The sequence below is a fragment of the Sorex araneus genome, chromosome 4 (assembly GCF_027595985.1).
Source record: "Sorex araneus isolate mSorAra2 chromosome 4, mSorAra2.pri, whole genome shotgun sequence".
Lineage (NCBI taxonomy): Eukaryota > Metazoa > Chordata > Mammalia > Eulipotyphla > Soricidae > Sorex > Sorex araneus.
Window position 1 is genome coordinate 45,551,695 of NC_073305.1, and position 16,098 is coordinate 45,567,792.

Genomic DNA, 16,098 nt, shown 5'->3' on the forward strand with positions numbered 1-16,098 from the left:
TTACCATCACCTGTAATTTTAAATACCCAAATCTAAGGTTTAAAGATGTAGTTCAGGTGCCAAAACAATAGTACATCAACCACCAGGTTGGGCATTTGCCTTGCACTGGCCCACCTGGGTTTGGCCCCAACATCCCATTTGGTCCCTAAGTGCAGAGCCAGGAGTAACCCCTGAGCATCACTAGGTGTGATACAAAAAATAAATTAAAAAAAATAGAGATGTAGCTTGGTGATAAAGATGCGTACCTCTCAAGTATGAGGTTCTGGGTTCCATTTGTGGAACCAAGGATGCAAATTCAATCCAGCTTTCTCTTAAAAATCATTTACAAAGTCTGTCTCTTATGAACACTTCCTTTTTTTTTTTACTTTTTGGGTCATGCCTGGCGATGCACAGGGGTCACTCCTGGCTCTGCATTTAGTAATTACTCCTGTTGGTGCTTAGGGGACCATATGGGACGCTGGGAATCAACCCAGGTCAGCCGCGTGCAAGGCAAAACACCCTACCTGCTGTGCTGTCGCTCCAGCCCCCAACCTTAAAACTTTCTTTCTTTCTTTTTTTTTTTAAAAAAAAAAGTAGGGGACAAAGTAGTGCTTGTGGGCTACCTACTTGTAGTGCAATGCTCTGGGACCATGCTGTACCAGGAATGAAGCTGGGGCTTCCTCAACAAAACAGACTGTTTGCCCCAGCTCTTGAGCCATATCTCTAGATCTTATCTTTAAATATTTACATTTATATTATTGTGATTTCTGTTTTCCACCCCCCTATCTGACTGCTTTATAAATTTCGGGGTAATTTTGGGGTAGACTTGGGGGCCATACCTGACTACTCAGTGCTTATCCTGGAGACTTTAACAGTTCACACATGGCAGTTGAATGACACTTCGGGGGTTAAGATCCCCACCCATGGTTCATGGCTTTGTCTCTCTCTCTCTCTCTCTCTCTCTCTCTCTCTCTCTCTCTCTCTCTCTCTCTCTCTCTCCAGGTCACCACAGCCCATCCTCCTCACCATTGTGCAGTGTGTATGCAGTTTGTGCGGAAGGAAAATCTACTCTCTTTGGCGTGTCAGCATCAGTTTTGCCGCAGCTGCTGGGAGCAGCACTGCTCTGTACTTGTGAAGGATGGTGTGGGTGTGGGTAAGTCTGCCATAGAACTTGGAAAAGACTGACCTGGATATTGTCTCTGACTTGTCCTTTCAGATACTTAGATCATTTTAGTTTTTTTTAGCCTGCTTTATTTTCAAAACCATTGAGGGTTCTTGTTTGTTTTTGGAGGGCAGGTACACACTCTGCATCAGGGCTTACTCCTGACACTGCTCAGGGATCACTCCTGGCAGTTATGGGGACCGTATGGGATGCTGAGGATTAAATCCCGGGTTGGCCTTGTCGCACAAGAAGCCTACCCTCTGTACTATCTCCAGCTCCCAGAAAAATCAGTCTGAGTAGTGACAGTTTTCCCTTAGTTCTCAGATAAATGAGAAAATTAAATCTATTGTTTGGGCACATATGTAAATAATGGTCTCAGTGTGTGGGGTGTTGGAGCAATACCTGGCTATATGTGGTCTGGTAATTAAACCAGGGTTGGCCGTGTGCAAGGCAAGCACCTTAACTCCTGTACTATGTCTCCGGCCCCTGATTTTTTTTTTACTAGTGCTATATTTGGTATGTATGCAATTTAGATAATATGCTAGTGTATAACTACAGGTGTATTGGCTTATTCATTTGAATAAATTTTGTTGCTTCAGGGGTTTCCTGTGTGTAGTCTAAATTATTTGGTTAAACTGAGTAGGCAAGTATAGTTGTATCAATTGTCCAACAGGTTGTTCTTCTTCAACAGGAGTCTCTTGTATGGCTCAAGACTGTCTACTGCGAACACCAGAGGACTTTGTTTTTCCATTGCTACCCAATGAAGAATTAAGAGACAAATACAGGCGCTACCTCTTCAGGGACTATGTGGAGGTATGACAGGCTTTTATTGTTGTAACCCCTGTTTTCCTGCCCTACTTCTCATCTTCTCATAGGTACTTTATAGATTAGGCTTTTTTTCTTTCTTTCTTTCTTTTTTTCTTTTTTTTTTTTTTGCTTTTTGGGTCACAGCGGTGATGCACAGGGATTACTTCTGGCTCTGCACTGAGGAATTACTCCTGGCAGTGCTCAGGGGACCATATGGGATGCTGGGAATCTAACCTGGATTTATCCACATGCAAGGCAAACACCCTACCCGCTGTACTATCACTCCAGCCCCCAGGACTAGGCTTTCTTGAAGGGCTGTCATTTGAACAAAGACAAATGGGTTTACTAGAACTGCTGATTCCACGTTGCATAGTGGCATAATTTTAATTTTTTTCTTTATGTCCAGAGTTATGACTTGCTCTTGGTTAAGCTGAATATTGTATGAATAAAATATCTTTGCTCCTTTTGAAAGATTCCTGAGGATCACTGAGCCCTATATACAGCTTATTGGACTGTGTTTCCCTCTAGCCCTGATACTTATGCATTTTTCATCTCACAGATATGTATTCAGTTTTGTTATCTTACATCATCCTAGTAACTAGATGTCCTCTTCAGTAGCTGGGCAATGTCTTCTGGTCTTTCACACATTCATCCTGAAATTAGCTGGAAGAACAGAAGTATAGGGACATGTTTTGAGAGCATAGGGACATGTAACTGGAAGGCAGCAACTAAAAGGTCTCCTGATTATTTCTTCTTGGTGTATTCGCAGAGTCATTACCAGCTCCAGCTGTGCCCTGGTGCAGACTGCCCCATGGTTATCCGAGTACAGGAGCCCAAAGCTCGCCGTGTACAGTGCAATCGGTGCAACGAGGTCTTCTGGTAAGAATGAGTGTAGGTGCTGGCAAACCCAGGGTTTGTGCCTTATTTCCTCCAAATTTCTACTTATGTTGCTCTGTATGGAGGGCGGGGGGTGGGGGGCAGGTTGGTGGGTTTTGAGGAGAGACAGGGTTTTTAAGCTAGAAGTGTATTTCCACTCCAAGAGAGTAGGAGTTGGTACCTAGTTGTTTTATAATAGTCTTAAAAACAAAATGCATATGTCTTTGGAGAATGTTTTATGGTTTATGTTAGTAAACTTTGTGAGTCAGAGATTGTATGTCTGTAGGAACGTATCTGCACAGATAATTACAATATTACTTTTTGAAAATAACATTTTTGGAAACTATAACATTCACCATTTTAATCTTTAGCTTGATCTTTTCTTGGCTTTTTCTTTTCTTTCTTTTTTTTTTTTTTTTAAATTTTAAGTATAACTTGGGGCCAGAGAGAGTTCAACAGGCTAGAGCATATGCTTTGCATGCAGGAGGCCTAGATTTAATCCCCAGCACTGCATGGTCCCCCAACCACCCACCACCAGGGTTTGACTCCTGAGCATGGAGTTGGGAGTATCCCCTGAGCACCACTGGATATGCCCCCCACCCCAAAAAAAGTAAGTAAAAGTTTAATTCACACATGTAGTTTACATCTGCTTAGGGTTTAGTACACTTAATCTATTCAATAAATAAGGTAGGAATAGATAAAGTATACTAAAGGATTAGAAGAGGAATGACATTCTTGGTCACTTTGCTTTCCTTATTATAACACTTGTATAATCAGTACGGTACTGTTTTTACCCATATGTTACTCTCTAGGTGAGGAGTCTGAGATACAAGGTAATGGCAGAACCCATAGTATAGGTTCACATCTGTCCTCCACATCATGCTTCACTTGAAGATTTATGGTGGGACTTCAGAGAAACTACATGGAAAATGTGGTGTATGTATACATCTACCTGCTTTCCAAGACCTTGTTGGAAAGGTTAATCACTAATGTAGGGGCCAGAATGATAGTACATAGGGTAGGGCATTTGCCTTGCACATGTCCAATGCAGGCTCAATTTATTAGCATCCCATATGGTTTCCCGAGCCCTCCAGGAGTGATCTCGAAGCTCAGAGCCAGGAATAAAGTAAGCCCTGAGCACTGCCAGGTATGGTCCAAAAGCAAAGAATAAAAAAAGAACCACTAATGTTGTCCTATAGACATGGTTCAAAAGGCTGAAGCTCATGCTTTGCATATTAGAGCCTCATGTTCTATCCTTAGTTCCTCTTCCCAAGCATGCAAAATAGTCCCTAAGCACTGCCAGATGTGACACCTTCCAAACACAAATAAAACCACTAATTTAGTTATATGTCCTATGTGTTCTCTTTTATTAAATTATTTTCCCCAAGGGAGTTTGTTAAGCTCTCCACCTAAGAGCCTTTTTTGTTTGTTTTTATTTTGGGGGCATACCCAGCAGTGCTTGGGGAAGCACCTCAGTACTTGAGGGTCATCCTTGGATGTACTTGGGGGAATATGCAGTGCTAGAGATTGTTCGCAGGCCTCCCACATGCAAAGTATACACTCAGCTTTTTGAGCCCTGTATCCTCAGTCCCTGAAAGCCTTTTCTCTCCACAAAATTGCATTGTATTGGACTAAAAGATATGAAAACATGGGGACCTAGCCCCATGAGTATAGGGAGTTTTTTTCTTTTCTTCATTATCAAGAGTCATCAGATGTATTACACCCCTACATTTTGCAACCTCTGTCATGTGAGTATCCTATATGTGCATCTGATAAACTTAGGTTCCTATGAATGGATCTTGGTTCTTCACTTATTCTGAGCAGTGGTCACCTCAGAACCCTTTGAGAGTCTAAACTCTGAATTTGAAGTATTTTCAGGAAGAGTTACATAGATATACTATATATTTAATAGGTATGTAAATTTATTTATTAGTTTTGGTTTGAGGGCCACACCCACTGGTGCTCAAGATTTAATCCTAGCTCTGCACTCAGAAATCACTCGCTGCTGGTGGAGCTCCCTGGTGTTGGGTGCATGCAAGGCCAAATATCTTATCCCTTCTACTATCATTCCAGCCCACACCACACAGATGTTTTAAAGAAAAACATTTTATTTGGGTTTATTGAGAATATGTCTTAGAAGAGCTTTGTTGAAGGGAAGTTTCTACTGTATTTCAGTACATAATTCTATAGAAGTAAAAGTCCCAGAGTCCTTGAGGATGGCCTCCCCTTTGTTTTTACCTCTTTAGAAAGCTCTAGTTCAGTATCTGTTGGCTTAGAAGGAAAATGAAAAATAAGAGACTCTGATCTGGCTTGTTCTTCTTTTTAATATTTTGCTTTTCTGTTTTTAAGTTTCAAGTGTCGTCAGATGTATCATGCTCCCACGGACTGTGCCACAATCCGGAAATGGCTCACGAAGTGTGCAGATGACTCTGAAACAGCCAACTACATTAGTGCTCACACTAAAGACGTAAGGATTATATCTTATCTGTCATGGATCTGCCCTTGTTAGTGCTATCCAGGGCCTTTCCACCTGGGATATAAACCATCTGAACCCTTGCTGGAGACTGCAGACCCTTGCCCTGACTTGGTAGAGTTTACAGTGATTTATCATAGTATGCATTGGGTGCATTAGTTTTAATAAAATGTTGAAATATCTGGATAAGTTTAGTGACCCACTGGGGAACTAATTTGGAGAAAACTAGGCCTTACTGAAAGTCTTCCAGGCTTTTCAGAGTCTGGAAGATAGGTGGTTGATAGCCATGCATAAATAGCAAAGCTATAAAGCAAGCCCAGGCCTGCCCAATGCTCATTCTGAAACTTCCCATGGGAATGCATTACCAGCAACCTCTTGAGCCCTGAATGACTCAGCACTCAGTGCTGCACCTGTGCCAGCCAGACACTGACGCACTCAGAAGCACTGCTGTGATCATGGTGTAGGAGAATAAGGCATCTGACTGGTTTCTGGGTTGCATTGCTGGCAGCTCTCAAATGAGAGCCAGTGAGCTTTCCCAGTTATTTCTTGCCCTCTTCTAGAAGCGGAGATCTAGGCATGCCAACCCGGACTTAATCCAGTGTGGTAGCTCTTGCTGCTTTGACATTCTTTCCAAGGAGTCGTGCTTTCTGCTGATTCAGCTTGTGCTTAATCTGCGTGACGACCTGGCAAAGACAGATGGTAGAAGACTTAGTGGGCTCACCTGGTGCCTGGAATGTTTCAGAGCCAAACATGCTGACCTCATTTCCTTGAATTGCTATTTCAGCCTCAGCGACCTGCCACATTTAAGTGAGATGGCTCCTTCCCAGAAGTGCTCGCACAATGAGCTTCTGGGCACGGGTGCCAGGAGCTTTGTGTAATTTGTCTTAGAACCGGCCTGGTGCTGTGTGAGCCTAATGGCGCCCTTCTGTCTCCTCAGTGTCCCAAGTGCAACATCTGCATTGAGAAGAACGGAGGCTGCAATCATATGGTGAGCAGAAGCTGTACCCTTTGCATGTGTGACATGGAGCCTTTGGTCAGCGTGCCCTTAACATGTTCTCTTCTGTTTCCCTCTGACAGCAATGCTCCAAGTGTAAACACGGTGAGTCCCAGGCTCGGTGCGCAGGACCCAGTGGCACAGTGTATTTCTTGTGCTTGGGTCTCCATTGCTTGTTTAGTCAGAACTTCTATAGTTTAGTGCCAGAACACAGAACATATTGTGGCAGCATAAAGCAGTTCTTGATTAGTTCTTTATTTAGTTTTTGTATTTGTGCTCAGGGCTTACTCCAGACTTTGTGCTTAGGAATTACTCCCGGTAGACTTGAGGGGACCATTAGGGGTGCTGGGAATAGAACCCGTTCAGCCTCATGTACTATCTCTCTAACCCAGTTCTTCATTGCTTTTTAAATTTCTCTTGTATTTTGATTGCTGTGTTTGAGATTACTCTTAGACCTTTATAAACAAATGTCAGTAATCCAAAATCTAGACTCTTAATTTTGCCAAGGTGGGTAAGTAGCATGGGGCTTATTTGTGCTACCTATGGATAGCTTTGTTTGGAGTAGATAGTACATAGTTTTACTGAAGTTGTCTTTGTGGGGCTGTTAAAGTTTCTAGTGAAGGAGTTTTATTTTGTATTTTAATTACATAAATCCTGTTGGCTTTTTCTGCTGGCCAGATGAAGTAAAGAAACAAAATTATTTTAAACATAAAGTGTCTATGTAGCTGGTTAATTACTGACCAGGTGGCCCCAAGAGTTTCTCTTTGTAAGGATCCAGCTAATGCTATACTTATGTTTTTCCAGGAACTCACTCTAATGGACATGAAGGGTCTCAGGAGGGAGGTGATTCGGAAGTGTATAAAGATAGGCCAAGAGTAGTAGCTTATCTCCTCGGGTATTGTGTGTGTGTGTGTTAGTTTGAGAGGGATATATTCTTTGTATGTTAGTTTGAGAGGGATGTATATCATCCCTTTACAGAAGAGCATAGGATTGTTTTAAAATGACTAAAATAGAGAGAGAGAGAGAGAACTAACCCTGTTGGTTGAAATTAAATTTCTAGTTTACTTCTCCTTTTGCTTGCACTGCTATATATATCATTTAGCTATCAATATAGAAAAACCTAAGCAATGTATCATTTATTTAAAAGTTTCAAGTACAAACTAGCTGCTGAAGGAGAGAACAGTATTGCCACAATTAATTGACGGTTCCTAAAGAGAAGTGACAATCTCTGGGCCTTTGATTTTGGCTTTAATGTCCTTAAATTTTATAAGAATTCCTTTTGGGAGGCAGTGAGATGATCTGCGAGAATTCTGGGAAGTTGTTTACTACCGCCAGTTTCTCTGGCAGAGATAGAATATAGATCAAGTAGAAGAGGGACCTTGATCAAGTGGTTGGTCCCTCTTCATTAGACCACAGTAAGTTATTTGGTGGTAGAGCATCCACAGAGGATCTTAATATTTCTTCTTCACTTCCTCATTGTGGAAATAGAGTCAAAGCTCTTGAGTATGAACTCTGATCTGAGCATAAAGCTCTAAGTGTTATAGAAATATGTTCTTCAAAAAAACAAAGAGGGAAGGAGGGGGCAGCCTTTGTTCCCATATTCATGTACTGGTATCTTAGCACAGTCACCATTAGGGTAGTGAGAAGTGCGCAGAGGGAGAAGTATGTTTTGAGTGACCAGTGAGCCTTAGCAGCATCCGTTTCTGTTCTCTCAGCAGTACTGGCAGCAGACCAGTAGTCTTTGTACACTCAGCTTCTGCTCCTGTTATATTAGAACAGCTTAAAGATACCAGGAACGTAGTTCAGAGGGCTAGTGCTTTTCATGTAGGAGACCTTAGTTCAGCTTCTGGCATCTTATTGTCCCTTGAGCACCACTGGGTGTGACCCCAAAACATAAAAAGAATATCTGTCCTTGGAATTGAAAATGAACATTGGCTTGGAAAGGACAGACTGTAGCAACAGTGGAATGTGACCTGGAGGGGAGTCTCTTCTCTTTGGAAAGGGAAAGTCTCTTTTTCCTTTTGGTAAGAGACTCCTGGAGGGATGGAGTGGGGCAAGGGGGTATTCTGGTTAGATGACCTTCTCGGAACAGGATCTGTCAGCTGTTTTGCCTAAGCAAAGAAGATGGGTTTTGTGCATATAAATGACCTTTATTTTTTCTCTTTTGTGCAGACTTCTGCTGGATGTGTCTAGGAGATTGGAAGACCCATGGCAGCGAATATTATGAATGCAGTCGGTACAAGGAGAATCCTGACATTGTCAACCAGAGCCAACAAGCCCAAGCCCGGGAAGCCCTCAAGAAGTACTTGTTTTACTTTGAGAGGGTAGGTATCCTGTCCTGCAGGCGCACGTTGGAGCAGGCAGCTTGCTTCTGCTTGCCTTATTTGAATAGTATTCTGAAGGACAGCCAAGATCCATCATGTCCTCTTTTCCTTCCCATTGCCTATTGTTTCATTGAAGACTGCGTATACAGTAGTGGTTCCTATATTCCTATTGCTCCGTTTTTGTGGGGGTTGTTTGTTTGTTTTTGAGGGCGGTGTGGAGGGGCAGGCCTGTTGTAGCCACACCCAGTAATGCTCAGGTCTGACTCCTGGCTCTGCTCAGGGATCACTCCTGGTGGGGCTTAGGATACCATATGTGGGGTTGGGGTTTGGACTTAAGTCAGCCATGTGCAAGGCAAGTATTATCCCATCAGTTTCTCCTATTGCCTGTTAATGGAGTGATTTACACTAGCTATAGCCTCACATATTTTGTTTGCTACAACTTAATTTTTGGGAGTGGGGGGTCATGGAGGGGGTCTCCCAAGGAGTACTCAAGGGAGCTCAGTCAGCCATTTCCAGTGACTAACTGGACTTGTCCAATGGCAGGGCCTGAGTGCAGTGCTGCATGGGCCCTATGGTCCTGGGTTGGGTGTGTGTCTAACATCTGTACAAAATTCTCTGCAACACAGTGTGTTTTTTTTTTTTTTTTTTTTTGCTTTTTTGATCACACCTGGCAATGCACAGGGGTTACTCCTGGCTCTGCACTCAGGAATCACTCCTGGCGGTGCTTAGGGGACCATATGGGATGCTGGGATTTGAACCCGGGTTGGCCGCGTGCAAGGCAAATGCCCTAACCGCTGTGCTATCGCTCCAGCCCCTACAGTGTATTTTAAATAGGGGCACACAAGGGATAGCTCTCAGGGGCTGACATTGTCAACCAGAGCCAACAAGCCAAGGCCGGGAAGCCCTCAAGAAGCATTACCCCTGTAATGCTCTACTACTCCAAGGGTCTTGCAGTGCTGAGGACCAAATTCAAAGTCTTAACACATATCAGATATGTGCTAATGTATCCACATGAGCACATTAGATCACCTAACGATGCAGTTCTCTTTTTGTTGTTTGGCTTTTTTTGGGCAGGGGGTGGGGGCAGTTCCACACCTGGCAGTACTCAGGAGTTACTCCTGGCTCTGCACTCAGGAATTAATCCTGGCGGTGCTCCAGGGACCATATGGAATGCCAGGGATTGAACCAGAGAGTTCCGTGCAAGACAAGTGTCCTACCCGCTATACTATCATAATGGTTCCCTAACAGTGCATTTCTCGGAGCACAACTGATGTCAGATTTAGGGCATGTTTTTCTCCAAGTGAGAACTGTTAAAAGCTCAAAAAGCATGGCACATATTCTAAGAATAGGAGGCCGTAGGTACCTAGCTTTAATTTTCAGGGCTGGTATCCTGTTGCTTTTGAGAAATAGAGACATCTGATTCGTACACATATTTCGAAGGAACAGTAGAATGCACTGATGTTCCCATCTTGCGTTCATCAGGATACACTGTCCCCATTAGGAAGGTTGTTGCCATGTTCTTCTAGCTAAGGTGTCTATCCTGAAGTCCTGTGTAGACCTCTCCATCTTTGTACCTTTGTACCTCTATATCAGGACTTCAGCTATCTCCATTTCTCTGCCCTGCAGTGGGAAAACCACAACAAGAGCTTGCAGCTAGAGGCACAGACATACCAGCGGATTCATGAGAAGATTCAGGAGAGGGTCATGAATAATCTGGGGACATGGATCGACTGGCAGTATCTACAGAATGCTGCTAAACTCTTGGCCAAGGTTGGTACCACCTTACTAGTTCCCAGACCAGTACCTTGCCCTGTCAGGCCTAAGTCAGGGAGGTTTTATAAAGGACCCAGTGAGATTTGAATACTTAACCTCTTAGGGTTCACATTTTCTGGGCTGAATCTTTAGTGCATACAGCCAACTCGATGTCCAGGGGCTTATTTCTATAAAAAGTACTTTATCATCTTAACTACTCGGAAGACACTGTTGGGGAAAGTAGAGTCTTTTTTTTTTTTCCAGTTCATACATTATTCAAAAGAAAATAAGAGGTTATTTTGATCAAGTATGGAGATGGATATGCAGATTCTGATTTCTGACCCAAGGAGAAAGAACCTTTGATACAGGGACTTACAGGGATGGTACAGGGGCTAAGGTGCTTCCATTGTATATGAAGGTCTTAGTTCAATCCCTGGCATTGTATATGGTCCCGAGCCCTGCTAGGAACATTTCCAGGTTTGACTCAACCCCCCTCAAAACCAGTTTTTTTTTCTTTTCGGGTCACATCCGGTGATACACAGGGGTTACTCCTGGCTTTGCACTCAGGAATTACTCCTGGTAGTGCTCAGGGGACCATATGGGTTTCTGGGAATCAAACCTGGGTCGCCCATGTGCAAGGCAAATGCCCTACCAGCTGTACTATCGCTCCAGCCCCCCCCCCCAAATTATTTTTTAATAAAAATGAAATTAAACCGAACAGTGAGATAGTATAGTGGTTAAGGCACCTTGCATTTTACCCAAGTTCAATCTCCGGATCTTCCTAAGTTGCTTGCCTTGCATGTGGCCAACACCTGTTCAATTCCTGGTACCATATGCATGCTCCCCACCCCCAGCACTGGGTGTGATCCCAGTCCCCCAGCAGGCCCACCCTACACCCCCCCCCCCAAAAAAAAAAAAAGCCATTGAGTAAGCTGCCAGAAATAAGACAGTTTGGTCAGAAAGATAGCACAGTAAAGAAGGCTGTTGCCTTGCGTGCATCTGACCTGGGTTCCATCCCTGGCATCCCATATGGTTTCTAAAGCCCGGCCAAAACACAACAAAAAATAACAAAAATAAGTCAGTTTGAAAAAGTAATCATGGGGGACTGGAGAGATAGTACAGTAGATAAGGCTCTTGGAAATGCATTTACCCGAGTTCAATAGTACTAAGAGATAGCACAGGAGATAAGGCACTTGCCTCACATATGGCTGTGACAGTTGAGATCTGGTTTAAAGCCCTGGTACTGTATATGGTCCCTGAGCATCATAGAGCCAGGAGTGGCCTTTGAGCACCACTGGGATTGGTCTAACTCCTTGTCTCCTTCCCCTTCCACCCACCCCACCTCCCCCCGGGAGAGGTGGTGGGTTGGGGAGAAACTGCATGAGGACTAGGGATATGTGGTTTAGCAGTACGGCACTGGCCTGTGTAATGCCCTGGGTTTGATAACTCTCCAGCACCATTAAAAACTAAAAAAAACAACACTGAAACTTTCAGAGATGCATCAAGATTACAATACACACAGTTGCTTTCTCTCCCTTCTGTTATAGTGTCGATACACCCTGCAATACACCTACCCATATGCATACTACATGGAGTCTGGACCCAGGAAGAAGCTGGTAAGGCAAAGCAGTATTCTACTCTGCCCTCTCAAGCTTCAGAGATGCCCTTATCATTACAATAGAGCAGGGGCCAACTGTGGTTGTTGGAAAGGCAAAAACAAAAATCAATTAAAGTGTAGCATATTATTTCTATTCTACTTATCTCCATGGTAGGGGGTTTCTGTAGGCTTTTTGTAATAGTAAAGCCTTGAGTGGAGTACAAATATATCATAGTTGGTCACTAGGGTGGCCAGTGCTTGTGTTTTAAGAGGATATACAGGGCCCACAGAGATAGTACAGTGGGTAGGTCACTTGCCTTGCCTGTAGCTGACTGGGTTCAATCCCCAGCATCCCATATGGTCCCATGAGCACCACCAGGACTAATTTCTGAATGTAGAACCAGGAGTAACCCCTGAGCATCGATGGGAATGGCCCCAAAACCAACATTTAAAAATAAAAAGAGGAAATACAGTATACGTTCCTTAAATTGTATGTAGTTGACTTAAAACAGTGTAATGTTGCAGCTGTTACTATTTTCCAGGCTAGTAAAAATCATTTTTAATAATTGCATAATTTTTAACATTATAAAATATTGATGAACATCCTTGTTCATAAATCTTTAGGTATCTAATTATAAAGTCAAATTTTGATTTGCAGAAGGGCTGACCAGTTCTGAACACTTGAAGTGTTTATGAATATCTTTTTTGGCCTATTTTTTGCAGCAGATATTTCCCTGTATGTTGGGGGCATTCTCTTCAGTGACTTAAATTCTTCTCCTTTCTTTGGAGGTGGGTGTGAATGTGGCCTTGTCTTGAACGTGAATGTGACTCCTTTCCAAGTAGACTCTGATTAGATTCTGACTCTGGGTACAGGAACTAGCACTGTCTGTAGCTCATACGAGCCTGAGGTGCTGCGTCTGCCCCTCCATCTGCAGGCCCTGCCCCGGCTACAGTCCCCTCTCCTTTTGACCCTCCTGCTCTACCCATACAGTTTGAATACCAGCAGGCTCAGCTGGAGGCTGAGATTGAAAACCTGTCATGGAAAGTAGAACGTGCAGACAGCTATGACAGAGGGGTAAGTGCCTGCTGCCTTTCTAAAGCTGATGCAGGTGAGGGGGAACTGGAGTGGTTGGGGCAGGGTTGTTGGCATGCAGACTGAAAGTTGCTGGGCAGGATGGGAAGGGCAGTTTTGATGTGGGTGTAGCTTTAACTGTTTCTATATTAAAGTGGGCCGTGTAAGTACCCATTTGCTTCCTTGGTGTAGGACTTAGAGAACCAGATGCACATAGCAGAGCAGCGGAGGAGAACCCTGCTGAAGGATTTCCATGATACCTAGATTGGGACGTGGACATGCTGGAACGAGGAAGATGTGGCTGCAAAGTCTCCCGGCTGCCATACTGCATGCTGCAGGCTCTGCCTTTCACGACCCGGGCAACAGCCAGGGCCCCACTCCTGAGAGACACTGGCCGCACACCTCTTAGTCAGTTTCTGTTTTCTTCTCATCTTTCACTTTTTGTTTATACCAGGGTAGAGGCTATGTTGAATTGGTCTCTTTTCAGGACTTTTAATTCCCCCTGGATGGTTATTGGGAGGGAGGGAAAGTTTTTCTGAATGACTATTGATAGTATTAGATCATTACAACTTAATGTAATTTTTAAAGGTTGTTCAATTATACAAAAAGGGGGCAATCAAACATAGAATTACATAGAACCCTTTTAAAAAAATAAATTGGCGTTGGAGTGTTTTACCCTCTAGCTATTTCACTTAGAATGTAACGTATGCTGTCCACCCACCCTGCCCCAGAATGTCTACTCCAAGAAGGCTTCAGGGTGGTCTCTGGTTTCCAGATTCTTGTGTGTTGGGCCACGGCTGGAGTTCCAAAAAGGAAGAACATGGGTGGAAGATGGTGGGAGGTTGAGTTGGCCTGTGGGACAGTTGTGGCACACAGGGAATTCCATCATGCCTTCTGCCTGGCCTTGTAGATCTTTTTGTGGTCTGCTGTATCTTGGCAGTGAAGAGACCATACAGAACAGGGTCTTTCTACAACATATCATCATCTCTGATGGTGCTGCTTGTCTGCGGGCACATCTTTATTCTTAAAATGAAGTTTACCTGGGTCTGGCTGCTGAGACCAAAACCCACTTCAGAACAGAAGCAGGCTCTTGAGCCTCCAGGCCGGGGAACATGAGTTTCAGGACAGTGTATCCTTTCATCTCCTGAAAATAAGAGATCCACTTTTAAAGGGAATTCTTCCCCTCCCCCCTAATACATTTGTTTTACCTTGGTCCTTTCTTTTGTGCCAGTGTTCTTGTGGTATAACTGACCAGGTTTACATGTGGCCATAGCTTACACTGTTGCTACACTCTCCTCCAATGAACTTCAGGGTCAGAGTTCAGCATAGTCCTCCTGAGGGCATAGGTGTTCCTGATTCAGGGGCCAGGTTTGCACAAGTTGTTTTCATGTTTCCTGGAGTATGGCCAGCAGCTGCTTTGGGTGTTGGATCTTCTCTGTCTCCTCATTGCAGCTGTTGGGAGTATACCACCTCTAGGGTCTGGGAGTATGAATCCAGGACGTTGCATGGCTTGTTGTCCCAACTTGTATGCTAGAGGGACTGACCAGGGAAGAGGACCAGTTTTTGGACAGTTGAGTGCAAAGGAGCAGTAGTTTTTATGCTTTCCTAGCTGTCCCAAACCTGGTCCTATAGACTTGAAACCTCTCTCTGACTCCTGGGGTTTTCTGTGACTTTGTTCAGTACCTCCACTCTTGAGTCTGGCAGAGCTATCTATACTTGACAGGGCTTCCTTGACCTTCTAGAAGAGTTGCTAGGGAGATGTATGAATATTGTGTTGGAAATTCTTTGATCGTCAAATATTTTTACCTCTAGTCTGCAGTTCCCCAGGTACAGTATAAGCTGTAAAGATCTAATCACTCCTGAAAAGGAAACAGCTCTGGTTGTTGGGGTCATGGAGCATATGACGGACTACAGGCTTCCTTTCTCCCCATCAGGTTTTTGTCTCTTCCTATTCTCTCCAACAGGGGAAGGCCTGGGGTGGAGTGGGAGGACAAGTTAGGAGTGTAACAAATGAATCCAGAATTAGAAAGTGCAGAGCTAATTGTGAATGAGTGCTTGCTGCAGGACCTATAGCTGGAGTGCAAATGCTTGTTGACAGATGAAACATCCTGGCATCTGGTGGACCTGTGGTCAGCCCTGCACCTTAATCACCCTGGGTATCTCTGGGCAATTTTTTTGGACTGTATAGCTACCACATAGTGCACTTGCATTCAGCCGTGGCCCCAACCACTGGAGCTGCAGGAGGTTCTGTCCTCGGACCACAGCCTGCAGCCTTGACCTGTGGAGAACTTCCTTTTGTGCCCCCGGTGGCTGTCCTTTGTTAACATCATCAGAATGATGGAAAAGTTCTGGTGGAGTTTTTCTGCCCTACAAAGGATAGAAGATAAAGGCACAGTGTTTTCATGAATTTACCATATATCTTTGTTTTTCTTCAAAGAAAAGGTTAATTGGGGCAATGTCATCTGCTCAAAGTTGAGTGGTTTATTCAAAATAAACTGAAAATTTCTGATTACAGAAGTGTGTGTAGTTTTTCTTCAGAGGATCCACAATACCCCAGGTCATTCTGGCCAGTGGGCACCAAATTAGGACTGTACTGTTGGCATCCCATATGGTCCCCTGAGCACTCAAAAAGCGAAGGAAAAAAAAAAAGTAACAAGTCTCTCAATGAGAGACATTACTGGTGCCTGCTCGAACAAATTGATGAGCAATGGGATGACAGTGACAGTGATTGTGTCAGCAATCTCAACTTCAGTGAGAGCTCGGGGGTGAGTTCCAGAGCTGGCCAGCAAGCACTCATGATGGTCATGATAAGAGAGGCAGATCAGAGAACTGGAGCTCTCTTCAGCTGGGCTGGAGCACATACATTGTATGAAGGAGGCCCAGGTTCAAACCCTGACGCTGATACAATTCTCTGAGCACCAAGTCGGGTAAGAAAGGCCAGCAGAGCTCCAGATACTGCCAGTTCTTGACCATAGCTGCTCCTTTTAATCTCAGCTATGCCAAGCCCCATATCTGGCACCTGGACATATAGTAATATGCAAAATATACATTGGCTAGGAGCA

The 16,098-nt window shown here is 44.0% G+C and overlaps 1 protein-coding gene across 6 annotated transcripts in view; it reads left to right on the plus strand.

Moving 5' to 3' along the window:
• The window catches only part of ARIH2 (ariadne RBR E3 ubiquitin protein ligase 2), a 57,460-nt gene extending 41,907 nt beyond the window's left edge, over positions 1-15,553 (plus strand). Inside the window, exons 6-16 of one of the 6 annotated variants that reach the window (XM_055135096.1) lie at positions 982-1,132; positions 1,833-1,954; positions 2,718-2,827; positions 5,174-5,291; positions 6,235-6,285; positions 6,375-6,396; positions 8,464-8,615; positions 10,242-10,385; positions 11,915-11,983; positions 12,900-13,039; positions 13,229-15,553. In XM_055135096.1, coding sequence (XP_054991071.1) covers positions 982-1,132; positions 1,833-1,954; positions 2,718-2,827; positions 5,174-5,291; positions 6,235-6,285; positions 6,375-6,396; positions 8,464-8,615; positions 10,242-10,385; positions 11,915-11,983; positions 12,900-13,013 — 1,053 coding nt within the window. In that variant the 3' untranslated portion in view covers positions 13,014-13,039; positions 13,229-15,553. Of the gene's footprint in view, positions 1-981; positions 1,133-1,832; positions 1,955-2,717; positions 2,828-5,173; positions 5,292-6,234; positions 6,286-6,374; positions 6,397-8,463; positions 8,616-10,241; positions 10,386-11,914; positions 11,984-12,687; positions 13,041-13,228 lie in introns of those variants that run through there. The other 5 variants (XM_004615266.3, XM_055135097.1, XM_055135098.1 and 2 more) reach the window with 5 other exon arrangements.
• The last annotated feature ends 545 nt before the right edge of the window (positions 15,554-16,098 follow it).